The following is a 27,258-nucleotide window of genomic DNA, read 5'->3' on the forward strand; positions in this document are numbered from 1 at the left end:
TGTGTCTTTTTCCCCTTTCCACATGGTAGTCGAGATATTTTTCTGTAGATGTTAAGCTGCATCTGTTGTTGTAAGACAGCTGGAGAGAGGCAGAGCCATCGCTCCCATTGCTTGATCTTCTGGAGGGGAGTGGGAAGCTGGGGAGCACCCTGGGAGGCGTGCGGAGGGTGGTGGCGCGGCCATCGGGATCAGCCGTATCCCGCAGGTGAAACAATCACCTACTACCCAACAGTCGTGGGCTGTTTGCCGTAAACCATCTGCCAGGTGGCATCTGTCATTTGGGTGTGACAGCTCCGAAGCTGTTAATATTCACTAACGTGGGCTGTTCCCCTCTGCGGATGTGCCGCCAGGCTCCTGCCCACAACAGCCTGCTGGGACCGACAGCTCCCCAGGCAGCGGCCAGCGGGGTTACAGCTCTCAGCGCCACCCGGTACCTGTCCCCCGCAGGAGCTGTTTGCTGTAGGTTCTCCTGGGGCTGCAGCTGACGTCCCTCTGCCACTGCTCCATGTCCCTTCCCAGCCATCTCTCTCCATCTCCCCAGTGAATAAAACCATTCCCCAGCCAGCCCCTCCTGCCGCCTTCATTCGTTACCTCTGCCACCGCTCCCCAGTGTGCTACAGCCAACGAACTGTGACATCCCTGAGGAAATCGGGCAGAAGGAAGCTAATTATAAAAGCATATTTTCATTTGCAGACAGCTCCGGTGGCAGAGGAGCAGGAGGGTGGCACGCCAGAGCGAAGGGCACAGGCAGCAACCCCACGGTGTTTGCCGGACTCGTGGTGCGTGTCCCCCACCACTGCTCGCTGCCACCAGATGGGTGTCCTGGGACAGAAATGTGTGGCGTCACCCCAAAGCCAGCGGTGCCCGGTGTGTGATCCTGAGGGTTCTGTCGGCATGGGGAAACCTGAAGGCTTTAGGGTGAACATGGAGGGGCTGACCGAATAGAATCGTAGAATTGTCTAGGTTGGAAGGGACCTTCCAGCACATCGAGTCTGACACTGCACCAGGGTTTGGTGGTGTGGTCCAGGTTTTGCAGTGCTGGCCCTCTCCGCACCCAGTCTGTTACTCTCCTCCGCAAACAAGCAGTCGGGGAGGTGGAGGTCCCCTCCAGCGCCGTCCCCTCCTGCTGACCGTCTCGCCGCTTGTGCTTCTCTCCCCCCAGAGCCACAGCAGCTATCTGGACGTGGGGCAGTGCGGCAGCAGCCAGGACGCCAGCCGGGAAGGAGTGTCACTGTCGTCCCACAGCTCCCGGCGCTCCTCGCACACCGCCCTCTCCGACTCGGCGTGTAGGTGCCAGCGCGGCCGTGGGCAGCCCAGCGCGGGGCGAGGAGCGGGCTGGAGGGCAGAGCAGCCTCCAACATACTGGGGTTCGGCTGGGAGTCCCCCAGTCGGGGCGGGAGGGGGATGCTCCGCACCAGGACCAACTTACTGTGCCATAACAGGTTATGGTACGGGAGCGAAGCTGCGGCCACGTGCTGTCTTCTCCCTTTTAGCCCACTGCCAGTGTGAGAGCGGCTTTCTCCTCATGTGCCACCCGCTGAGGGTTGTGGTTGTTTGCTGTGGCTCAGAGGAGAGGAGGTGACCCGCTAAGCCAAAGCAATTTGATCAAACCACAAACCTCACTGACAAAACTTTTATTACGGAGTAATTTGGTCCCTGATGATAAATCCCTGCAGAAGGGGTGCAGGAGGCTGCCTGCCTTGCTGTCAGCTTCATCCCAGCTCCCACCAGTGCCCCCCCTGCCCTGGGGGCAGCAGCAAGGTGACGGCAGTGCCCATGCGGGGCTGTGGGTAGGAGACCACTCCGGGGGCTTTTCTTGAAATATTTGCCAGGGAGAGAGTTAGAAAGCTCATTTGGAGACACCCATGGAGGGAAGGATGAAATGGGGCGTTAGCATCAGAAGGGAGCCCCGCGAGCAGGCGGGGAGCCAGCGGGACCACGGAGGGGCAGTGTGGGGACCAGTTTGGCAGCGTTTGGGCCACTGCTCATCTGCGTACGAGGAGTTCAGGCTTAGCCAGGGTACCCAGGCACGAGTGTGCTGTATCGCAGTAAACCACCTCTTTTCCAGCCACGTCATCCATGCGGCACACGGACACCAGCACTCCCACCCGGCCGTCGGTGCCGGGGGGGCAGGCGGAGAAGGCAGCCCTGCGGCTGGCGTCAGCTGGAAGCGCTCAGGTCAGTGGTCCCTGCGAGCAAAAGCCTTTCCGACGCTGTAAAGAAATGAGCGTGACAAACTTTGATCTTGCCATCAGAGAGGCTGGATCCCCACCTCCAAGTGTACTGGGCCTGGCATTGGGATGTCCCGGGCTGCGGGGAGCGCTGCTGGCCGGCACAGCCGGTGGGGAGCTGCTAGAGGCTCCTCTGCTGCCTTCCTTCGGGATTCAATTTGCTCCTCCAGGCCAAACACCTTCTCACACTGTGAGCCTGCTTTCTGGGGGCCATTTCACGGCCTTTATGCAAAAATGGATGCTGACACCGAGGATTTGCCATTAGCAGGGGGTGTGCAGGAGCTTAAACTCTCCCTGCAGACTCATCCTCACATCTCCTTGTGGAGTGGTCTAATTCCCTGCACTTGTTCATCGCCGGTATGAGCTGGTATGGCACCAGCTCTGCACTAGAGGTGCTATGGACCTGCAGTAAGGCAAAGTTTTCGTTTCTAGGCCATAGCAGCTCCTCAAGCCCCTGGTGAACACCTCCCTCAGCATCCCGTGGCTCAGCCGGCAGTCCCCTCTCAGCACGCTGTGATGGTACGTGGTTTATTTTTGTCAAACGCACTGGGATGGCCAGGCAGCGGGGCAGACTCGGTGGCTCCGGTTCACTGCCCTTACCTCCTTGCTGGCTGGTCCCAGTGCGGCAGCATGGCTTCAGCGCCCTTTCCATTGCTGTTACTGAGGTTAACGGGCAACCAAATTATCGCAACCACTTAATTCAGCGAGGAGACAGAGCGGGTAGGACACTCAAGGGAATAGCTTAGAAGAAGGTTTACACTTGTCAAAGCCATTGGGGGCCGCTGAAGGCTCTTCTCTGAATTGCTAGCAGCTAACTGCAGGCTGGTACGGTGCTGGAGGGTTTTATTGCCCCGGTAGGGGCTTGAGTTAGGCCAGAAAAAGAAAAAAAAAAACTGCAAGAGAAAAGCGGGAGTCATAAACCATGACTATGAGGCCCATCCTCACCGAGCTTTGAGGTCAGTGTAGTAACCATTCAGACTAAAATACGGGGATTGAAGACAGACAAGGTAGATGTGAAGGATGGGTCCCAGGGTGGGATTACAACCTAAGTTGGGCCTGGCATTTGCCGTACAATTAGCAGCAGAACCGAAAGCCCAGCCTGGAGGTATGGCGAGGGTTAGCATGCAGCGTCTGCCGCAGAAGGTGTCAGAAATCAGCAGGGTGTCACGCTGAAGGGACAGGGGAGTCCCGTGCACAGACGCTACACCTGCGCAGAAATTCAGCAGACCGAGATGGGGAGCGAGGCACTGAGTATGAGCTGGTTGTGCTGCTGCTCTGCAAGTACAGTGCTTACTGGTTAGATGTGCAGTTGCCATTTTTTGTCAGCATCATATTTTCTATGGCAAAAAGCTGAAAAGCAGTCGTTTTTCTGAAGCCAGCGTCACTAGGAACGTGAGTAGCAGGGCTGGTCCCACCCCGTGATGATCTTCTCTGTTCTCTGCAGCCCGTGTACCATTTCCCGACCCAGCTGGGGATGATGCATCAGCTGAAAGAGCAGCTGGAGGAGAGGACTCGCATACTGCAAGCTGACATCAAGACGCAGCAAGAAGAGCTCCACGTCATCAAGGAGCAGCTCCAGCTAGTGCAGGACTCCAACCTGCAGGTACCCGCTGCCCCCGGGGTGCCCAAACCCCCAAACCGTTTGCTTTTCCTTTGAGCACGCGGATTGGTAACGAAATTGTCCGCGGCAGAAGCATTTAGAAATGAGCTCTGGATAAACTGGTAGTTTGGTCTCAGATGTGTGAGTAGTGTCTCCTGAGAGATGAGTGGCGTCAGTATCTGCTCAAGTATTGAATCAGTAATTTTCATTATTTAGAAAAAAGCAATCCCAAGCTAATCTAAAGTCCCCCCTGCGTGAAAAGCTCAGCAGTTCAGTGGCTGGTTAACGCCACTGGATCCCCAGTGCCATTCCTGCAAAGTGCAGCAGGCGTAATGGAGCCAGAACGGTCGTGGCTCTGAATAAATATTTGAGCACAAGCTAGCATTTGATTTTCTGTTATTCATGGTTCACTTTGCCCCTGGATTTAGAGATGTTGCTGTGGCAGTGTTATATATGTTGATAGAGACAGCCTGGGAGCCAGAGCCGGTATCTCCCAGGCAGTTATCATGGTTTAACCCCAGCCGGCAGCTGGGACCACGCAGCCGCTCGCGCAGTTTTCCCCCTTTTACCCCAGAAGGGCAGGGAGAAGAGGCAGAAAAGGAGGGGAAAGGAAATGAAAGAAAAAAAAAACCCTTTGTGGGTTGAGATAATGATAGTTTAATAGAGTAATAATAGGAAAAAGAAAATAACAGTAATAATAACAATGGTAAGAGAATATACAAGATAAAGTAACACAACACAAGTCACTCTCACCACCCAGTGATCGGTTGCCCAGCCTGTCCTGAGTAGAGATCACCGATTCCTGCCCCCTAACGAACCCCCATTTATATACTGAGCATGGCATCTGTGGTACGGAATATTCCATTGGCCACTCCGTTATCCTGTCCATGGTCCCTCTCAGCTTCTATGGGAAGCTGCAAAAAAGCCCTTGAATAGTATAGACATCACCTAGCAACAACTGAAGCAACGTGCATTATTGACGTTCCTTTCCTACCAAATCTGAAACACAACCACAGCAACCAGAAAGACAATTAACTCCATCCCAGCTGAAACCAGGGCAGCAGTACAACCACCGCATGAGCTGCAGCAATTCATGTGTCTCTTTTATTTAAAGATGCTGATGCAGCAGCCGATCCCTGTTGTCTTTAACAACGTGCAGCACCCAAGCCCCAGGAGGCCGCCGCCGCCGGGGACGCCCAGGCAGACCACAGCCAAGAAGTCGCAACAGCAAGGCCTTATGGGGACGAAGCACTACTGCAGCACCCACCTGCTGTCACCGCGCCAATTCCTCAGGGACCCCTGCGGCACGGCCGCCCAGGTCGCTGGCTGCTTCCTTGTCTTCATCGGCCCCTTTCCTGGCTTTTAAATACTTGTCTGCCATGTCCCCCCTCCCCATGGTCCCACGCATCTCCTCTGTGCTGGTTTTACTCCAGAGCTGGCATTATGAAGTCTGTGCCGAGAGTCAGTTGTGAATGATGTCATTCAACTGTAAAAATAAAAGCCAGGTAGTTGAAAAGCATTATACCCTGGGGACCACCGGAGCCATCCTAGGGACCGAGTGGGAGGTTTGGGCTCTTATTCGCTGCCGTTTGCGATTGCAACATAGAATCATAGAATGGTTTGGGTTGGAAGGGACCTTAAAGATCCTCTAGTTCCAGTCCCCATGACCTGGGCAGGGACACCTCCCACTGGACCAGCTGGCTCCAAGCCACTTGAGCACTTCCAGGGATGGGGCATCCACAGCTTCTCTGGGCAACCTGGGCCACTGTGTCACCACCCTCACAGGAAAGAATTTCTTCCTAATATCTAATCTAAATCTCCCCTCTTTCAGTTCCTACTGTTCCTCCTACTTTTCCCATCTCCATGCTGGAAGCAGTTATTTTAGCCTTCTATTAGGGAGCTTTAAAATCTCACGTGGATATCTGTGTCTTCATTTCAGGTGCAGCAGCAGCAGCAGCACCTAATGAGAGGAAACCAAGCCCAGCAAACGTGTCTGCCAGGGCAGACGAGCATTTCAGTCCCCCTCTACAACAACCCCATGGTGTTTTCACAAACACATCCCATTGCGGTGGCTGCACAGATGCCGGCTGACGGCAGCGAAAGGCAACCGCAGTCTGACTACAGCCAGGACAGGAGCCTCAGGTACGAACACAGCCCTGCTGGGACCGTCCTGATGTCGGTGACAGAAAATAGTACCTGGGTGGCGGGGAGGGCAGGCATGGCTGGTCTGGGGGGGGGTGATGGTCTCTGGGTGCGTAGGGATGTCTCCTCCTGCAGAGATCTGGATTAGTGGTGAGCCCGGTGTGTGTGCAAGCAGCGTGCTGTGCACACCATGCCCTACCCTCAGGCGCCTGAAGTCCTTTTCTCTCCATATTTCCATAAATTGTCCATGTAGCTCAGTAACCTTTGGACATCTGGTGCTGTCGGAGGCAGTGAACAGGAAAAACTAGCGGGAACAGCCTTTCCTAAACCTCTGTTTGCTTGCTCTGGATCTCCAGGGTGTCTTTTCTCCAGCCAGGACAAGTGCCATGGCAAAGCCATTTTTCTTTTATACAACACTGGTAAAGTTGTGTAAAACATATACAAAGTTGGTAATGTTGTAGAAAACATATACAACTGCCCCAAACTATTCAGCCACCTTTCAGGGAGGTATCTGCAGACACTGCCTACAGCATCCAGCTGTTTCAAAATACTGTGTAAGGAAACAAGATAAACCCTAGAAGTCTTACCATCTTTCAAACATAGTTCCTACATGAAAGATTTAGCAAGTTTCAGCTCACCTCTGCGAGCGCGTTAGGCAAGACGATAATGAGCATCCCATTTTTTCATTAGCTGTTTTTTCAGGGCGACGGTTTGCACGCTTTCAGGGAGGATTTTCCGAGATTTGTTTCTCGAGACTGAGAGGAGTTTGGCCCTCTCCCTTTTCCTGACCCTTCCTCTGTTTTTCCTCCCCCGCAGGATGCTGCTGGATCAGTCTATCCAAGCCATGATGCCCGCCGCCAACGGCAGTGGCCAGCCCGCGCAGAGCAGTGCCAGCAGGCAGCAAGGAAAGTGAGTCTCTGCTGCCCCTTGTTCTCACGCCGCGTGTTAGCAGGCGCTTCACGGCGCTGACAATTATTTTGAAAAACTTGTAGGTGATCAAGCAAACGCAAACGGTCTCAGTCTTAAAAGAAACAAAAGCTCAGCTCGTTGGGAGAAAAAGTAATTAGAATATTTTTTAATTACAAAGGACTTTATGATTACTAAGATGCTGTGAAAAAATATTTTTTTTTTAATCGATTTCTGGCTTTTGCAAAGCTTCAAATGCCTAATCAAGTCATGGAGAAGGTGCACAGCCTTAAAAACCTTAGTTTTCTGCACTTCCAGACCGTGCTTGATGGGGAGGGGGAAATCTGGGGCCTGCTTTCACCAGGCCCTGCGTGGTTTGGCAAACCCTGCTCCAGCCTGGTTCCTGCAGCACCTGGGCTCCCCAGGGCCCACAGTGGTGGTGGGTCTGGGTCTGGGTTTGGATTCTCACACCTTGTTTTCCTCCTCGTGGCAGGTTCGTTGCAGAGCAGCAGATCTTGCCTCCCCCGATACAGATGCAACCGATTACCTGTAGCACCGTCCGACCTCCAGCCCCGTCGCCCATTTTCTCCCCGTCGCTGATGATCCCACACACCAGCTTCACGTCCCACCAGGCAAACACACCGGTTCATCTCCACCAGTGGCCACAGCAACAGGTTCAGCAGCACCGTCTCTACCTTCAGGTACTGGAGCTGGAAGGGGTTTCTGAGGATGCATGGGGACGGCTTTGGGGTTGGGTTGGTTTTTTTGAAGAAATGGGGCTTACTTGGCTAATCAAATCTGGTTGGTGCACTCGCATGTCCTCCGTTCCCATTGTATCTGCACGTACCCAAGTGCTCAACCTTTCCAGGTTGGCTCTGCACCCATTCAATGCCATATTTTCCAACAAACTCAGTTATCGCTTAGCATCCAGAAAAAATATTCAGTTTTTCAAACACAGCTTGTCATCCAGAGGAGCTCTGGCGGGAATCTCGCTGTAGAGGTGAAACGTGGTAAGGGATAAGCTCTTTTGAAATCCTGCCTCGTGCTGTTATGTCTCAGCATAGCGAGGTTTTTTACCAGCTGCCGTCACTGCTTTCTTTTAATAAATGGCTGTTTCACAACACAAATCTCTGGAGAAGGTGATTTTGGTCTTTCCAAGCACATCTTCATCAGTGCATGCCAAACCAATGACGCTGCCAAGGAGAGCGGTTGTTGAAACTAATAATTAATTAGTAATACACTCTTCAAGACTTGCCTGGTTGGCAGAGGTAAGTTACGGTCCTCCAGGCAAAGATGGTAGAAAATAAAAGCAGGAGGAGCAGGTACAGCTGAAAGTAGCCATGCAGCAGGACTGGATTTAGAGTGAGAAGTTAATCGTTGTTGTCAGCAAATGTGGACGTGAGCCATCCCTGCTTTGGGTAGCCGTGCTTATGGCTGCACTGACGTCCTGAGGACTAGCAATATGGACAGCAGAATGATGATGCTGGGGGAGATAAATAAGCTCCAGGGCAACAGAAAACCAGGCTTTGGTGCCACAGTGTCTTTTAACGAGGCTGAACCACCAAGTCCAGGTCTTTGGGGTACCAGCCACAAAGTGGTATATGGACAAGGTCACTCTACAACTTCTTCCTTGGTTGCCTGAAGATGGAAGTTGCACGTCCTGCAGATTTTACCTTACATCCAAGTAGCTTTTGAAGGTCTCCATTCCTGCTGGGTTGCCCGTGGGGATGGTAGGATGAATGCGTCCTGCTTCCCCTCGGTACTTCCAGGCATCATTAGTGGTGCTGATAGCACCAGCATCCCAAGCCGCTTGTCCCCAACTCATACCCTCGATGGGTAGAGGTTACCTTTAGGATTTGGTACTCTCGCTCCTGGGTACGAGTCTCAGCATCAGCCCTGCATCAAGACAGGGAGCAGATGGGTGATGGGGCAGGTCTGACTTGTGGGATTTGTGTCTCCCGGCAGATGCAAGGACCCGAGCCGGTGCCTGGGGGTCCGACACAGCGCATTTTCCAGTCCCCCCACACCCCGCAGCAGAACCCCCTGAGCTGCTTCCTCCACCCGCAGCAGCAGAGCCGCCACGCGCAGGGCCAGCCCTGCAACCTGCCCGACCTGCCCGAGATGCAGCTGCCGTGAACGCCAGGTCCACCTTGCAGGGACCACCTTGGCCACAGCCGCTCAGCACCCCGGGGCGCACACAGAGAGAAGAGGAGGTCGCCGCCATCAGAGCATGGGACCGGTGAGGTCGGGCCCCGCAGGGAAGGTGGTGGCTGGAGGGACGGTCCCCGCCGGGGACGGATGGATCCGGGGGCACCTCGGATGGCCCTGGGGGCACCTCGTCAATTGGGATTTCCAGGCAGCTGTGATGCTGCTCTGGCAGCCGTGCGTGCTCTTGCCCAGCCCAGTGGTACAACTGGAAGGCGATGGCTTTCTGGCTGCAGGGAGGTTATTTATCAGGTCGCCACGAAGATTGCTTTGCAACCGAGGTAAACCTTTTCCATTCAGGACTTCAATGCTGAAAGTCACTGTGAATTTAAGCCCAGCACGTGGAGCACATACACAGACTGTACCGGTCCGCAGGACGCCGTTGGATTACCGTGTACATAACTCGTTTTGCTGTAGTAGGTCCATTGTGGATTTTTTTTTTTTTTTCCTTTTTTCTATACCTCAGTCCCGCAATTTTTTGTTTTCCAGGAGATTGGATAATGCTGCTAATTTACATAACACCACTTTTGCCTGAATTTCTTACTGTTGTTATACCAGCTCACATCGCAGCTAGTAAGATATTTGTCGTGTTTTATTTTGGTTAACAAGTGCAGATAAATTTATATGGTTTTTACTCCCTGTAGCCAGATATTTTTCAGGTTACAGACAAAGAATCCTTACTCCTCCTTTTTTTTTTTTTTGGTTGTTTTGTTTCAAGTGAGGTAGTTGTATGTGTTTCTATACATGAAAACAAACAAACAAGCATAGAACAGCATATGACGGCAAACTTTGTGGGTTTGCTAGATCATGTTTCAATTTGGCGAACGTGAAACGTGTGATCACAACGACACAAGCGATGTTACAAGCCCGTAGGGTCAGCAATAAATTGTATTTTTGTAAATTGTCACTTTTTAACTATAATTTTATATTTATGAATGGAAAAACCAGTTTATTCCTCAGTGGGTGTATAGTTAAGTGTCCCTACTGTTTGTGTCTTTCCAAAGGAAAAATGAAATGTACATTTTTGGGGGCGTTAGTAGTTGAGTGCTAACTTTGGTCACTGTTAGAGCCCAAGCGTAGGCGATGGGTTAGGACATTACTATAAGCTTTGCAAGAAAAGGGTGAGTTAGGACGAGGTCCATCGAGCGGCAAAGCTCCATCTAGCAGTAGGAACAAGGTTTAGGGACGGGTCAGTTGGAAACCTCTGTCGAATCCAAGCAAAATGCACCTTTTTTCTTTTTTTTTTTTTCTTTTTTTTGGCGTTTGTTTGCTTTTTCCCTCGTGCGAGCCACTTGCTCGGCTCTTTGCAGCGGCTGGAGGCTGGTGCTTACGGATGGAGCTTTGGGACCCCAAGCAGCCCCGTGTTTCAAGAAAAGGGGGGAAGTGGGAAAGTTAGCATGCAAGAAAAAAATAAAAATAGGTATAGCTAAGGGTATCTATAGCTAGAGATATCTAGTGCTGTAGATATAGCTCTATCTCTAGCTAGCTCGCTTCCTCCCACCAGCCACGCATTTTCTGCGCTGCAGCACTGGGAGGATTCCGTTATCTCTGGGGCCAGACGTGGGCGCATGGGCTCGATAGCGGCGGCGGGGGGGTCAGAAAACCCTGACTGTTTCAGCCTGACTGAAGCAGGTTGTGGCAGCCCGAGTTTTCCCGGAGAGCTCAGGAGCGAAACGGGAGGGCGGCAGATCTGCCCCGCACTCGGCTTTGGCTGCAGCCTTCGTGGCTGGCGAGGCCGCGAAGGCCACCCCCCACACAAGGGGCTGTTTCCCACCCGCCGGGTTTTTCCTGAGGAAGGGGAGGGGGTTTTGATGTGCCGCATCGCCCGGAATGGCGGCGGGAGGACAGGCTGCCGGAGCAGCGTGGGAGCTTTCGCGGGGCCGGTGCGGGGCACGGGGCTGTTTTGGCTGGGGCAGGGGTGGGCATGCGAACAAAAGCTGTGCGAGCCCCCAGCTTTTCACGGGGCACCCCCTCCCTTGGCAAAAGCATCGGCATGGGTTGGCTTTGGCTGGGGCATTTGGGCACACACCTCCCGGGGGTGCCAGCGGTGATGGAGCGTGGGTGGCAGAGCAGCCTCCTGGCCACCAGCAGCGTTTGGGGGAGCGCAGTGGGCCATAGCATGGCGCCGTGGAGTTGCCCAGCAGCCCGTAGCCCTGGGGCTACGATAGCAGGGCGAGTGCCTTGGGAGTGCATTCCCAGTTGGACCCAGCCCAGCCGGCACACGCAGACCCCGGGCACCACCTGGACTGCGCTCCCCCCCCCCCAAATTTCAAAGCCCTATAAATAAGCGTGGCTACAGCAGAGCCATGGGCCGGGGTCATCTCACTGCTGGCGGTGGGACGTGGAGCCCCTGCCTTTGGGTGCAGTCTGGAGCTGAACTAATAACAGCCCCCACCCTTGGCTCTTGGAGCCCAAGTCCTGGGGAGAGCTGGGGGGGGGGGCAGTGTGTCTGTCTTTGTGCTGCTGCTTCACATGAGGGGACACAGCAAGGGCCAGCACCCAGCCTTTGAGGTGGGAAATATTTTTTTATTATTATTTTTAAAAGCATTATTACTTTTTGGGTCTCCCTATCCCCAAGAGAGCAGGGTTTCTCATGACGTTGGGGCGGGAGGGGTTGCTGTATTTTGGAGGGTTGTTTGTGTTTGTTTGTTGTTTTTTTCCCCCCCTTATCTTGGCACATAGTGTTAGTGGGGAGGCAAATAAACGCATTTACGTTAGGACGCCACTATTGTGCACACTTTGTGGCCTGATGTGGCTGGGCGGGGGTGGGGGAAGGCCGTGCATTTCCCTCCCTCGCCCATTAAACCTGCATCCCCCCCCTGCCCCAACCATGGCTGTTCTGCAGTGTCCCGTCACCGTACGTGACCCCTGGCACGGCAGGTGTCCATCAAATGGACCTCGGAGGTGGCGGTGGTTGGGGACAGGGGCGTTGGGGGTGTTCTTTTGAACAGGGCTTGGTAGGGAGGTAGCCAAGGCAGAGTAGCTTTCTGGGGTTGCTGTGGCTTTGGAAGCAAGTCCAACAACAGAGGGTTGGGAATGGGTTTGGGGGGGCGGTGGGTGTGCCGGACGGGGCTGTGCCAGGGACACAGCCCTTCTGATGGCAGCCCTGGGCCGCAGGGACGGGGAGGGCTGGCGGGGGGCACTGCCACCCCTCTCGCAGCCTCGCGGCAAGGAGCACAGGTTTGCGGGGATGTTTACATGTTAGATTGGCCTTGCTAAAACAAGAGACCTAAAATGCACTTTATCATGTGTGTCCCGTGTCCCTCCCCCCTCGCCCCCCCCCCATTTATTCCCACTGGCCCCCCCCCGCCACTCGCTGAGCTGCTGGCGGGTGGTGGGTGTCTGCGCCATCCCCAGCGCTCCCGCAGGGGTAGAGCCGTGTTTTCCAGACATGCTCCAAAGGACAAAAATCCCCCAGTCCCTTTCCGGGACTTGCTTGGTCCCTGCTCCGTCTGCCTCCAGGCTGGGGGGAAGGCTGAGTCAAGGCCATGGGGGTTTTGCCTTATATTGTCACTCACTCATTCTCAAAAAAAATATACGAATAAATAAATCTCTTTATTCAGGTTGATTTGTATTTGTTTACCTCGGTGTTAACTAAGACCTGTGTTGGTTTTTTTTTTGGGACCCATTTGGAATTGAGGGTTGCTGGTGGGTTTGGTTCACATCCCCCCCGCCAAGGTGCTTCGGCGAAAACACACGCGTTGGTGACAAGCAGAGGGCAGGACCGTGACCGATGCCACCTGCCTCGGGGCTGGGCTCCAGTGTCGGTGTTGACCTATTAGTCATTAATGTTCTGGGGCTTTCTAGTGCACAAGCACCTATATACAATCGCTCTCTCTATATATATAGATATACCGATATATGTATTTTTAATATACATATGTATGTATGTGTATATCTATATATAAAAATATATGTATAGGCCACACAATTCCAGACCTCTGAAAACACAGGCAGCTTTAATTAATAAAGTCTTGCACTTTTAGCATATTTGTACATATAAGCTAAAGCCTGGTGGGTATAATCAGGCTGGTTTGACTAACACAGTGAAAAGTGACTGTATATTTTGTATATACTCCATGTAAAAAAAAAAAAAAATAGGAGAAAAAAAAATCTTAGAATTGAGTATAAATCTTGGTTTATTTTATATGATGTTGAATATAGATACATTTATAAATGTTACTATTCTTAAAAGTATTTTGTAATGGGGAAAAGGAAGTGTCTTATGAAGATGAACAGTAAAGATTTTATTCTTGTCTTGAATCCATGTCCCTGCACAGCCCCACTGAATGGGAGCCCGTGCATTTTGACAAGCTTTAAACAGATTGTATATAGTATTTTAAAGAAAAAAAAAAAAAGACGACAACAAAATAAAATACTACTTGTAAGATGTCTTACACAATATGCGCTGTTGTTATTCCCTGGGTGGTATGGGTCTGTTGGGGATCAGAATCTGCTCCTTGTTCTCCAGGAGGCATGAGAGCAACAGCCATCACGTATTTATGTGTATAAACATTGGAGGGATGGGGCTTGGGACAGAGATTTCCATGGGATTTCCATGGCCAGTGCCAGAAGCAATAGGGGCAATGCATAACTCAGCAAGAACAAGGCATCAGGGTCGGTGTAGCCGTGTCTGCACACTGTAAATGGTTTAATTTGGATGCCAAAACCAAGTAACAGTCCTCTTCCTGGGCTAACTCGCTTTCCATCGCAAGCCCAGGCTGTATGCAAGGCTAAACTGGTCCCAGGCTTCAAAAATCTGTGTCTCCTCTTTGTTCTCCCTCCGCTTCTGGGGCAGCTGGCATCCTAGCATGGGTTTGGGCTTGGACCTTGCTTTGGAAAGCACTGACTAAATGTGGCTTTAACATGACCAGTGCTCTTGAAGGAACTTCTGAAGCAGTCCATCATGAGAAATAATAGTGCCCCAAACAAAGATACTATTTTTTTTCTTGAAACAAATTTTTATTTAATATCCCATTTGTCTTACAGTACCTCTGCATACAACACATTGTATAAAAAGCCAACCTGCCAACACAAACATGTGTTGCCTTCTTGGTAAAGTGACAAAGCTATAGCAAAAAGGACGCAATAGCCTATTTTTCTGGAAACAAATCTGAATATTTCTTTTTGTTGGACTATTTGAATAGTCCAGATAACACCTGCAATCGCAATCAAGACCTTCGTACGGCACAACTGGATGAGAAACTTCTAATAAAATCAACACACAGCTATTTCGTAGTCACTGTGGTAGCAAACTGTTTAAAAATACATTATTATCTAGCCGTCAGCGTGATGAACAAGTGGCTTGTTCTAGGAATGGACGGAAAGGCAGAATGCTTTCTCTGACTCACTTGGCACCGTTTCCATGTCCCGGGAAATGCTACCAGTTGAATTACAAGCAGTTCTACCCCAAGATGGAAAGGGCTCGTATTTTTCTTCCTATTAGTGGAGCTATTCCCTCACCTCGCGTGTTCAAGCCCTGCACGGGGTCAGGCGGCCAGGTCCTCGCGGTGGCCAGGGCTGCCACCTGGAAGGGCGACAGGGTCCCTGAGCCGCACGCTCTGCAGTGCAACATCCAGGGAACATGGCAGCGCTGCCGGCCACCCCCCGGGCTAACGACTGTGGGGATCTTATGGGGCTAATAGCAATAGCAACGGCTATTGCCACTAGAAAGGACCGTGCAGCGCCCACTAACCGCCACCGCCATGGGTGAGGGGAAGTCGCCGCGGCAGAGCTGCCAAGTCACACTCGCGCCACTGCAGCAGGTAGTGCAATTTTAAAACTGTACAAACAGCATCACTAGTGTTAGGAATCCACATCCTACCTACGCCTGTCTATTTTGTTCTGACCGATGCACATTCATTTATTTCCTATGACTGAATCACAAAATAAAGACAGATAACTTCATGAAAACTGTTGCAGAAAAAAAACCACAAAACCCACCACAGATACGAGACCTGACACATCAGTACTCACTCACTCACGCTGCTTCCTCTTTGTGCATGAACTGTTCCAAGTTCAAAAACGCTTCTGAAAACTTCCATGTTACAATTCGAATGGAAAGTCCCCCCACCTCCTTGGGAAGTAGCTGAGTAATTCTGGGTCAGACACCCTGCAACCGCCAGCGTCCTTGCTGACACTTCTGCTTAATTCCCAGCTCATGTGGCAGCTGGTGTCCTGCGACGGCGTGTGTGCACGCCCGCAGGGGCCTGATGCAACAGGGTGCGAAGCTGGGGTCATCTTTGCATCACCAAGAGCTTCAGATGGCCAAAAAGCTGTATCGCATGGGGATCTCTGCCCCAACTACACTGGGCTTTAAAGTCAAGGGTTTTTGAAGTCCCTTTGGAGCTGAAGAGCTTCCATTGGTCTTGCTCCCCCAGTCCCAACTACACCTGTGTGTATTTGTTAGCCAGCCTGTTCCGCAATGGGAAAGGGAAGGAGGTAGACACTAACTCCAGAGTTACTCTGTCACAAGCAAAGCACACGTGTCCCTCAGTTTTATGGCACACTGTGGAAGCACCCCAGCAAGCACACCTCTGGGTCACGCGCCTTGGAAATCGCTGGTATTTCCTACATCTAGCTCTCCCCGAAGGACCAGCCCAGGATCCACAGGCTCCCAAAGGGAGACCCTGGCAGCGAGGCAGCTGCCCGAGAGCTGCCAGGCTGCTGGAAGTCACCTCGTGCCACCCTCTGGCCTGCTGGGGCTGGAAGCCTGGCTGCTCCGACTGGTCTCGCCGGATCAAACTGCAGGTGTGTTACAGCAACGACTAAAAGACACAACCCTTTTTGGGAAAAAATATAAACAACAGAAAAATCCATGCAGTTAATAAAAGTCAGTATTCCCTTACATATCATAACTTTTCATGTTAAATCTATTTTTTTAATATATCTATATATGCTGGTAATCCCGTTATACATGGATAGGATAGCTGACAAGAGCTACTACGTAACTGGTAATGGCTCCACAGTCTCTCCGATTGACACTAACAGAAAATGGTATTTTAAAAAGGTGCTCAGTTTTGCGTAACCAAAGCAAGTAATGTCACAAGGCTACTGTATTTTGCAGGTTCCTTCAGTACAGTCTTCTGTACTTCATCTTAACATCTTGTCTCTCAACCAAAACAAATGTCATTGAGTTTTAAGACTTTCCTATCTTAGCACAGAGTTCAGAGCTTTGACTACTTCTGGAAATTAACAATATCCGTCGTAAACCTACAAAAGCTTTTTGGATGGGCATCTATTTTCATGGGGCTCCATTAATTTCAGCACAGCTGTTTGCAGAAGAATTACTCACAAAGTAAATCTTATCTGAGTACGCCCTGGACCAGAACAACAACATCATCTGCTTTGTATTTCTAAAACATTAGGAAAACAGTAAGTAAATATATTTTAAAAGTGACACAGTGTTGCCCTACTTTGCCTTAGAAACATAGCTATAGGAATGGATATATTAGGTTTTATAGGTTATAAATACAAATCAGTATTATATTGCATCAAGTGTAACTACTTCGTGAAGGTTTCTGAAAAAAGCTTCCTCATTTCTCACATACAGGATATAGTTGTTGGAGTTACTGTTCATTCAATAAAACTTTATTTTACATGAATACCTGAGAGTATGGGGGAGACCAAAAGAACTAATTCATAAATTCACTGCTCCTGGTCAAAACTGTATTCTTTAGAAGCAGCATGGGAACTTTAACACCAATTGCAGTGATGGGATTTCACCCAGTACTTAAAACACAAGTCAGAATTTCATTTTACTCTCCGTTCGTATTGGTATTGCAAGAAAAGCCTCTGTGAATACTGTCCCCATTCTGCTTCTTTACAAAAAAAAAACATGCTCAGTACAAAAATAACGCTGCTCTGCAGAGGAAGATTGTCACACAGGCTTTAGAAACAGCCATTTTTAACTAGCTTAGCAGAGAGTCCCAGTTTACTTTTTCACTGTTGTTAAAATACAAGCTCTTCCCCCCCTTTCTCACAACCCATTCTAGCACCAGCTAGCGAAGGTTCAAAGTCAACATTTATCAGCATTAACGCTGGCACAGCTTGCCTCCACAGCATCTTTACTACATATTTTTTTTATATATTAAATATTTCAAGTCAGATTCCAGAGGATTTTCTTGTTGCCATGAATCCTGGCAGGCAGAAAATATTACAGCAGCACTAATCTAGAGAGCTATAGAAAAGAAAAAATAATTCCTATGTTGAGGTATGGACTCAGGGTAGGCAAAGGAGCAATTGCAATCTATCCCTAGCAGTTCAGTAGTCAGCATCCAGGTAACTATGGAGCAGCTAAAGATGGTCTGTACTTGCGCTTTCCAAACACAAGCAAAACTATACATTTCATTGACATGGTCCTAAAAAGACAACAATGGCTCCTCTTGCAAGACGAATGACAACCACCATGTGGTCGGACAGATTTAGCCCCTGCTTTTTCCCTTGATTTCAACAGTCTATTCTAGCTTTTGCTTGACATGCTGCTAGCGTGCAGCCTGGATGACCAAACAAGCTTCCATCCTTTTCACCTCTCTTGTAGGAGGATTGGTGTGAAAATGGGAAAGGGAACTCATACGCAGGCTGAGCAAGAAAAGCAGGAAACCAGCTGTTCACTGCAAAAACAGAGACGTGGGCTGGGAGAATGCAGTCTGCAAACTGCTGGCAAGGGGCTGGAATCTGTAAGAGTCCAGGACCATCGGTAACACCAAGGCAGAGGAATTGAGAGCAGGGCAACTTTTGTCTCTAACCTCATGCTCTTGTGCCTACCATTGCCTCTATTCCTAGTCTTCACCCTGCTTTGATCCCAGTCCACATGCAAATTTGGAAATAACTAATTAAACTAACCTGGAAGACAACCTCTAAGCTGTCACTAGTCTTTTTAAGTGAAAACAGCTGGAAGTCATTCCTTTTATCACAGTAATAGAAATGAACCTGTCACCCACACTGTAAAAGCTGTCATTCAGATAGGTTTGCAATAGCTCACATCCAATATTTCCAAGCAATGTTGCATATTTTAATAACACAGTAAAGACAGTTTATTATTCAGTACTTTTTGGGGGAGTGAAAGTTATGAACAATGCATGAAAGTGATTGTGCTTCAAACTATTTTTATTTACATTACCTACTAGTAATCTGATATTTAAAGCTAACTCTTCAAACTCCATTCTCTATGTAAACACCAGACTCTATTTCCATAGTGACAACCTTCATTTGTAAGTGCTTGATGCTGTGGTTAATTCAGAGTCAAAGGTAAAGAAAATTACACGCTGATTCTCGCTTTAAGTTGTAAATTTTTAGCACTCTCTATTTTAACTTTTATGTCGTGAGGTTTCTCAAAAAATCTCACAAAGGCTGGTTCATTTAATAAGGATGCCAGAATCTGTTCAAAGGCAAAAGACCACTCATGGTTCCCTCTCAGACTCTGTGCTCTACTGCCTTCAGCCTGCTCAGAGCTGCTTTCCTCCTGCCCTTTTCTGGGGCTTTCCGCAGGCACCTCCACAATGGCAACTGGACTTTTGACTGGTGACGTGGGACTCTGCAGTCTTCGCCCAACTTCTTCCATTTTCAGGAGGAGGCTGGTAACCACCGCTATAGCCCGATACAACAGCTCCTCCTCAGGATCCCCGTGGAACAGATTGTACAGAGTTTTTGAGAACTGGATGAACTGAGACTACAGAGAGATACAGAGGAGATTATTCAGAGAAAACACAACTGTCCCGTTTCACTACACTGTGATCTCAACCCAGTGCTTGCTGCTGCTAGGCACAAAACTGCTCTAATGATAATATGGGCGCCAACCAGCCCTGATAAACCTAGGTGTGTCTGAAAGTCCCTCTTTTCATAAGCTTACAGTTACAGCACTTTAAAAAACTCATAATCAAATGATTAATGTGAAGGTCTGACATTTAAGGGATCCTACAAATCCTTTAGAAAGCTACTAATAGGACTTAAAGGATGAACAGCAGTCAAAACCAGACTTAAATAAGACTCAGACAGTTCACCTGATTCATTCTTGGCAAATCCTTAATGTTTTCTTCTTTTTTAAGAAGTTCATCTTGCCATTGCTTCAGATATGCCTGAATATCAACCTTCCCCTTCCCTACTTGAAAAAAAAGGGGAAAAAAAAACAGACAGACGTGAACAAACAAGAACTAAGAGCTTCCCGTGAGGGATGATGAGCAAAAGAACTGGCATGCCCAATGTCATTCCTTCTCAACAGAGTGGTGGGGCCAAGGACTAAACAGGATCTCGCCCCCCAGGACTAGACTTACAGAAGTGGATATAAAGTTAGCACTATGCTAGAGATCACGTTACTCAGTATATTTTGTCACCACTTTCCCAGCTCTACTCCCCCAAAATACACGCAGTTACCAAATGGGTCTCCAGGATTCTTTACCTTTTTCTGGGCTGCTCTTCAAGGAATCACTTTCAAGACTATCCCCAACAGATGAAACTACAGTTTAGGGGGAGAAAAAGAAGAAAGAGTTATTTAATTGAGAAAGGAGGACCAATGGTCCATTTGCTTTTATCAAACATTCCTTCCTTAAGGAGCACAACCCTCACTGACCCCTACGTTCTCAACACAGATTTGGCCAAATATAACCACATGGTAAGTTTTGTATACTTTCTATAAAAATAGAAGCCATCGTGAGGCTGGAGATCACAAAAGAAACTGCAATCTGTTATATCAAGCAAATAATCTCCATAATGTTCGTGGCCCACGTCTTGAACAGTGGTGAGAACAGTACTCAGGTATTACAGATAAGGCACTTTTGGATAGTTTTTAAAAACCAAAAAGGCTCAGTCTTCCAAAGAAGTAAAACCGCACAACTTTCCAAACAGAATATTTTATCAACTCCATAAACTTAGACCCCACAGAACTTTTTTCAGTTTACTCGGTTTAAAATGGAAGCAAAGGATTTTGAAATACTTGCTTGTGTACCTCAAAATAATTATGGATTAGGATATTTTATTTCTGGAGGTAGGAAATGTCATCCCTTTATGCCTTAAATGCAAAAGTGAAATGGCCATCACTTCAACAACCCCTGCAACAGGTTGCCTAGTACGCTGCAAAATGTTGACAAATAAGCTCCCCCGTTTCCATGTGAACAGCCTTGGCCTTTGAATTCAATCATCAGGCTAGCTATCCGCAAATTCTACACTTCTTTATGAAAAAGTAACTATCTACAGAAGATCTTTGCAGAGGATTCTTGTTAACAGTGATACGACTTACTGGATTTACTAGTTTTCAGAAGCGAGCTCCCCATTTTTCAACACAAGATAATCAATAAATTCTGTCTGATAGTCTGCAGGCAAAGCCGCACACTCTGGAGCTTACCACTGAGTTGGCTGAAGTGGATCAGTTCTTCTTTTGAAAGATCACCACCTTTGGAAGGGCTTAGAGATTCTACTTCAGTAAAAGCTGCAATAAATAAGCAAATAAAGTGGTTTAGGGGCTCCCAAAGCAGTGATAAAAAGCAAAAACTTTGTACAGATAAACGGTCCCTATGAACAGAAATGGTGTTGGAGCACATTAAGTCCTTCCCAAGGAATACATCACTCTGGAAGAAACACGTATCTATTACAGCTACCAGACGTATCCAGGATTGGTGACAACAAGAAGAAAAGTAAAGCTAAGAAAAATAAACCATGCAAAGATGATACAGGAACAGCCCTCCCCAAATGCCACTGCCTCTCACTTACCTGGAGGGATGTGCAACTTAAAAAGAAGCTTGAGTTTGTCAGTGAAACTTCCATTATACATGGTATCTGTCAGAGGAAAGAGGCAAGACAGTCTGTTTAACCAGGCCAAACTTTAAAACACCCTCTTAACCTAAACAAATACAACCCAGGGAGGTTGGAACTGGAGATGTGTTCTACCTTACATGGAGTATAATTAGAGATGAAGCTTAAGGAAGGCAGTAGCACCTGCAGCTGAGCCTACACCAAGGAAAGAACACTGTCTATGACTTAACTAGAATGACACCACAGCACCAAAGAAATATAGCACTAATGTCTTCTCAGCGTTTTCCCTTGAATTTTTGTTTCCTGAACAATGCCATTTTGAAAACAAGAGGAAATGAACAGAATAGCAAGTCAAGAAAACTTTCAGTTCCCCACAGATATAAGGCATTGGTCATCTTGCACGATCTGTGCATGAGATGGCTTAGTATGAGGAAGCATTTATCATCAACCAAACAGGCTGGGCAATGAGATCATACCATTTCCTAATTTTCTGGTATTTTGATGGTAAATCAAATTTAAATTTAAGCTCAAATACGGAATTAACATCTCAGAAGAGTTACTAGTTTGTAAAGCCTTGTGTTAGCTATTTCATGGAGAAATACACACAAGAAAATGAGAACACAGTTCCGTAACCTGAAGCCTTTATCATTCACCTGAATAGTGTAGCTCCCACTCTCAAGCTTATAAATATACTTTGAGGACTTGGCTTGCGATTTAAACAGTCTTTGCATTTAATGTCACATGATAAAAATCAGACTATTTAACCCTAAGTTAAGAGGCTAGTCTCCTTAGGCTCTTTATATAGTGTATGGAAGGTGAGACACTCCAGGACCGTTCCCAAGATGGAGTTCCCTTGTGAATGTGCTACACACACGTGTTGTTCTCATACCAAGAATACAGGCAAATTGTTTGAAGTTTATAAGGCAATCGGAGCTCTCATCCATCAGTCTGAATGTCCACAATGCAAGTGAGTCTCTGTTGGCACAGTGTGACCAGGGGCTCAAGAGATGACAGAGAACCCTGAATTGCTGGCAATCAATCCGATACTGTTCAAGATACGGCAGACTGGCATCATGATGTTGCAGGACAGGACTATTTACATTCCAATAACAGGAAAGAAAGTGCTCCTTCTGCAAAGGAAAGATAAAATATTAGATTTTCTGAAACAACAACTCTCTCTGGGTGAAAGATGTGGGAAGTTAACTATGTAATTTGATTTAAAGCCGACATGTAAAACATATGTTGAATCTAGCTTCTACCTCAATTTGTTAAAACTGTTTCACACCCACAGCACAGTCCACCACTAAGATGGATGTTTGGTAAGTGAGGAAAATGGCACATTACCTTGAATAATTCATAAAGCTCTTCAAGATCACTAGGATTGAATTTTACATCCTGGGACACAACACGTAGCTGAAACAAAATTAAGAGAAAATTAATTAATGATTCTTCCCTCCTTGGAATAAACCCATAGAATAAAGAACTGGGAAACTTAACCTTACATTAAAAGACACTGTTTGAATATTCCAGGTTTTGGCATATTACAATTAGGAGTAAGAACAGAATTTATTTTTAAAAGCAATCAGAAGATTATAGACTAAAAGAAATAATTTCTCCCCAAAAAATGGGAGCTTAAAGCTAGTTACACTACTTGCATACATGGAGCCTACACTATGAAACCCAGGAGACAAAACTTAATTATTTATAATGATATAACCTATAGCTTCTTTTATAATGGGCAAACACATGTTCAGCTCTCAACAGTGAAGCTGAATCCTCATTTTTATGGTTCACAGCTTTTTAAAACAAAGTTAGCCACAAGACCAGGTTCCATCTTCACAGTACTTATGTTTGGTAAAATGAAATACAACAGTTATCATCTTAGCACAACCAACAGCATTTAGTCTCAGTTAATACAAGCCACATTTACTACAGAAAGCAGCACTACTTTTATTATCATCAGTTATAGGAAATAAGCCACTGAAGAAAACAAAGGAAGCACCTTGCAACCCCCACCTTCATTCAGGAGTCTGAACTTAGAGGATGATATTGGCAGCTGAAGAGCCACCACGCCATGCACGCATGACAGACATCCATACACACCACAGACAAAAAGCAACCCTTGTTGAATGCAGTACAGCAATCTCTTCTGTGACGTTTGGGATTGCTTCCCAGAGTAAAAATGCAGGTGATTAATTGTTTTACTGTAGCACTGTGGACATTTTACAGTGCCTATGCTTCCAAGAGAAATGCATTAACAATTTAACAACAGCAGACAGACATACAGGTCAGCCTGTTCCACTCAATGCAAAGTCTCACAGATTGTCAGCCTTTAGAAGTTGTCTGCAATGATGTTACTTGTAACAAGACCAGAAGGTCATGCTGTGATTCACAGACTGAAACCCAAACGTCAGTTAACAGAAACCCTGCAGACGAGCCAGATTTCAGCATATAAAATCATGTATTTGGCCCTGGAAAATGTAGCTCTTCTCAGAATTTTCCAAAAAGGAACAAGATTTCCTTTTTTTAGCTCTTCCAAGTCACTCACCACATTCTGCTTGGTCGTAGCTTCTAACGTCTGGATCACATAAAGTCTGTTCCTGCAGCGCATGCTCTCAACATCCTCATATCGAATATCACCGTATCTCTAAGAAGAAAAGTGTCGTTCCATGAAATCAACTATTGCTAGACACATCTAAGCAGGCATTTTTGTCTTTCTTGCATCTAAGTACAATACAGGTATGGACACAAAGGAAGATCCCAGAAACTCTGAGCAAAAAGTCATTTATTGGAGCACTAACATTCTCCTAAACAGTGTAACTTTTAAAAGGGAAGATGTTTCAAAGCGTGATGGAGAAAGTCGAAACTGGAAAGGTCACTGTGTGGGAAGACAAAGGAAGGGATTTTACCGCGTATCAGCTCTATATCCAACTCTGCTATCACATGGTGACTACTGCAGGGAAACAAAGTCTAAGATGTGTATGTTATCAGGGTGTGAAGTTCACTCTAGTGAACTTCAGAAATTAGCTGACGTAATTTCTGAACCAGTCCTAGCTACCCCTGGAATTTCTGAAGGACAGGGAAGGTGTCTGAGCATTGGAGTAGAATAAATACATTTACCTTTAAAGAAAAGTGGGATAGTAGGCAAAAATTCGAAACAAATTCCCAGAGAAATCACGGAAAAAATTATTAAACAATTAAAATCTAAATAGAAACAGCCACAACAAATCAAAACAGGCCAACAGTCTTTATCAAGATCATGTCAAATCAATTTAATTTCCTCCTAATGAGGAAATTCAGTCTAGTGTGTAGCACTGAAACAGTGGACAGGATACGTCTTTACTTCTGTAAGGTTTTTGACGCTCTTCAGCAGGAAATGCAACAAGGAAGACATGGCCTAACCATGATCACCACGCACCATGTGCACAACTGGTTCCAATAACAAACTTTGAGAACAAATGAGTGATAAATGAACAAACTAGGCAGGATTTTCAGAAGTTTTTCTGCAATCTTGCTCCCCTTTTCAACAGTGCACTTTGAACAAGATATGAAAAACTGCAACACAGCCATAAAGAGTCTGAGCACATAAACTTTGAGGAAAGGTTAGAGACACTGGTTGTGTTGAATCTAGAAAAGATTAGAGTTAAAAGGGTAAGTGATGAACAACAACAACAACCTAATAGCAAAAAGGAATTGCAGAGAAAACTGCAGTCGACTATCCTCAACAGCGCACCCAATAGAGCATCCAAGAGGAACTATACTGGATATTAGGATGTTTTCTGACAAGGGCAGAGACACCCTGCAATGGGCTAAAGTTTTTGCAGATTCTCTTTTGTTGAAGTGTTTTAACAACATTAGATATTTTTTCAAGGATGATCTGAGTGTGTTCTGGACAGGGAGCTGAACTGAATGACCTGTGGAGTTCTCTTCCAGAACTGTACGTCTATGTTCCTATGAAGACCATTACCAGCGTTCTTCTGACTTGGAACAAAGAGGAAGCAGAAAGAAATTGCATCTCTGAGCAACTCATTCACTGGTGTGGCCTCTGGGCACTGATATTGTGCAATGGCCTCAGTAAGAATATAAACAAGGTGTATAATCTAACTCTGAATTAGTGTGATGTGACAAAATGTTATACGTTCTTCTATTTACTAGTTCATGACTCCTTCATACCTGATTACACTGACGAAGAATGAGTCTTGCATTTGTGCCTGACCCATAACGGCATGAAACTGATCATAATTTTAAAAATTCAACTCTGTATCTTTTCACTTAATCTCATTCACCTTGTGAACACCCACGCAAAGCAACAGTATCACAAAACATCTCTGTTCATTTATTCATGATCTGTAACTAGACCTATCTGCAGAATGACAACTCCCCATTGCAGCAATCTTCCCATTTTGCAATTTATTTTACTTCCACAGTGATACGAAAATAAAACCCTTCACCAGAACAGAATTGTGTTGAAATTAACTGTCTGGTCAAAATGGGAAGCAGGAAATTGACTCTCACTTAGTATCAGCAGTACTCAAACAAGAGGTTGTGACGCTTACCAGCGTTGAAGAAATTCAGTTTCAACTGAAAAGAAAAATTTGCATCCAAAAAAGGGGCTTTAAGATAGAAATGGGGATACAGGCCTAGGAACAGGGCTGTCAATTTGGAAATGGGAGATTCAGGTTCAAGGATCTGCCCAAATCAATGTTCAAAGCCATACCAAATCAGAGGCTATTGCTCTGGTCCAGTCACCTGCCTGCAAAGGCAGGGCAAAAAGAAAGGGAGTTTCTTTTGCTTTGTCTTTCAGTAATGATTCCGTCTCTATGAAAGCTTCAGCTTACACTTCAGAATGCAACATACAGTGTTTCTTTATTTACCATCTCTGTTCTTTATTCTGCTCCTTTTTGGAACTCTTCAGACTTTTTATATGATTAGACCAATGCTATAAAGACACTTCAAAAGTACTTGAATTTCTGATTCTTGTCTTTGTTCACCCCACTAAGGGCAATGCCCTCTTCTCAGTAAAAGCAAAAGAGATAGTTCCTAAATTATACAAATTATAGTTAGTTTATCTTTTCTGAGTCAAGGCCAGGACATTTTTCCAAAAGAGATGTATTGTGGATCTATCATTAGAAACCTATGACTGAGAATCAGATAAGCAAAAAAAAAAAAAAAAAAAAGTATCATATAGATAAAAGAAACCAGCTAATAGAAAAAAACAAAACGTGAACAAATCTCTTCTCTCAACTTGCCTTTCACTTCGGGTGGGCTGAGCAAAAACCCATCTACAAATGGATTAATACCCTGACAAAAATCATGCCAAGGAAGGAAATGCCTCACAAAAATCTGAGGATAAAAGGAGAAGGAGAAGCCAGACTTATCTCCTCCCTAGTACAGAGCTGCAAAGCTAGATGCTGCAGAAATCAAACGTGCAAATTGAAAGGAAGTGCTAAAAGATCATAACTGGTCTTCCTAACCAACACATCTCTAAACAGGCATTTAACCCGTACAAGAAACTACTCATGTAAACAGTTTCCTGCACGAGTTGTTATGTCAAATGTTACCACTATCTGCAATGCGCAGTAATCAGTTTCAAATTACTAAATGCAAGGGCTATTTCTGCTGTACTTTGACGTTTAGTTGAAATACTAATAAAATGAATGAGGGATGGCAATACATGACCTGTGATGAACCTAGGGAACCCCTGGACACTCAGGACAGCCTAGCAAGCACATTCCAGGCAGTTAAAAAACCAAAACAATACAAAAACAAACCTATCCCATAACCTCTAAAGTTTTCAATGAGGCTCAACAAAACACTGAACCCAATTTCTACCAATCTAGACAGATTTTCTACTCTAGTTTGTACAACGCAGCTGCACTATTTTTAAGGTAGCCCATGCAATGTAAACACTGCACGCAATGCGAAAACATACCCACAAGAACACATACTTCATTTGACTCTCGGATCAAATCAGTAATGTCCACTTTTGGATGGTCACTCGTCGTATCGCTGAGGTTGGAGCCCTGCTGCACAGCCGGAGGCAAAGGACTGTCTTTGTTAGTGACACTGTCAAAAAATCTGCACAAAGCAAACACAGGAGAAATCAGCAGGAACCAGTTTATCGCAACAAAACAATAACATCAGCATCTACTAAAGAAAAAGTGCGCAGAGAATGGGAAAGAGCAAAGAATATCAGCATGTGTAGCACAAATATGCTGTAATAGTAACAAAGGTATGCAAACATGGGAACTGGCTACCCAGAGAAGACAGATCGATTATGGAGGCTGCTAATTCCTTTGCCAGCATCGAGGAACATATATCTACGGACTGATAGCTTCCTTTTTCTTGAGGAGAGGCAAACTACTGTAATAATTTTTTAAATATACCATCACGCAGCAGGCTGGATTAACTGTGCAACAGAAGTGTTAC

General features: G+C 46.8%; 2 protein-coding genes across 9 annotated transcripts in view; one reads left to right on the forward strand and one right to left on the reverse strand.

The window, feature by feature from the left end:
* The window catches only part of PASD1 (PAS domain containing repressor 1), a 110,079-nt gene extending 96,781 nt beyond the window's left edge, over positions 1–13,298 (forward strand). For 5 of the 6 annotated variants that reach the window (XM_063347497.1, XM_063347496.1, XM_063347495.1 and 2 more), the window contains 9 exons: positions 1,163–1,286; positions 2,069–2,178; positions 2,664–2,750; positions 3,676–3,834; positions 4,946–5,149; positions 5,771–5,973; positions 6,790–6,882; positions 7,373–7,580; positions 8,845–13,298. In XM_063347497.1, the coding sequence (XP_063203567.1) occupies positions 1,163–1,286; positions 2,069–2,178; positions 2,664–2,750; positions 3,676–3,834; positions 4,946–5,149; positions 5,771–5,973; positions 6,790–6,882; positions 7,373–7,580; positions 8,845–9,015 (1,359 nt within the window). In that variant the 3' untranslated portion in view covers positions 9,016–13,298. The remainder of the gene's footprint in view (positions 1–1,162; positions 1,287–2,068; positions 2,179–2,663; positions 2,751–3,675; positions 3,835–4,945; positions 5,150–5,770; positions 5,974–6,789; positions 6,883–7,372; positions 7,581–8,844) is intronic. The other variant, XM_063347500.1, reaches the window with a different exon arrangement.
* A 750-nt stretch (positions 13,299–14,048) lies between these two features.
* Positions 14,049–27,258, reverse strand: part of TBC1D8B (TBC1 domain family member 8B) — a 39,093-nt gene continuing 25,883 nt past the window's right edge. The window contains exons 13-21 of one of the 3 annotated variants that reach the window (XM_063347493.1): positions 26,778–26,907; positions 23,378–23,476; positions 22,174–22,242; positions 21,719–21,959; positions 20,788–20,853; positions 20,423–20,506; positions 19,481–19,537; positions 19,086–19,183; positions 14,049–18,754 (exon numbers count right to left, since the gene is read on the reverse strand). In XM_063347493.1, the coding sequence (XP_063203563.1) occupies positions 18,344–18,754; positions 19,086–19,183; positions 19,481–19,537; positions 20,423–20,506; positions 20,788–20,853; positions 21,719–21,959; positions 22,174–22,242; positions 23,378–23,476; positions 26,778–26,907 (1,255 nt within the window). In that variant the 3' untranslated portion in view covers positions 14,049–18,343. Of the gene's footprint in view, positions 18,755–19,085; positions 19,187–19,480; positions 19,538–20,422; positions 20,507–20,787; positions 20,854–21,718; positions 21,960–22,173; positions 22,243–23,377; positions 23,477–26,761; positions 26,908–27,258 lie in introns of those variants that run through there. The other 2 variants (XM_063347492.1, XM_063347494.1) reach the window with 2 other exon arrangements.

Source organism: Chroicocephalus ridibundus, chromosome 9 (genome assembly GCF_963924245.1).
Source record: "Chroicocephalus ridibundus chromosome 9, bChrRid1.1, whole genome shotgun sequence".
Taxonomy (NCBI): Eukaryota; Metazoa; Chordata; class Aves; order Charadriiformes; family Laridae; genus Chroicocephalus; species Chroicocephalus ridibundus.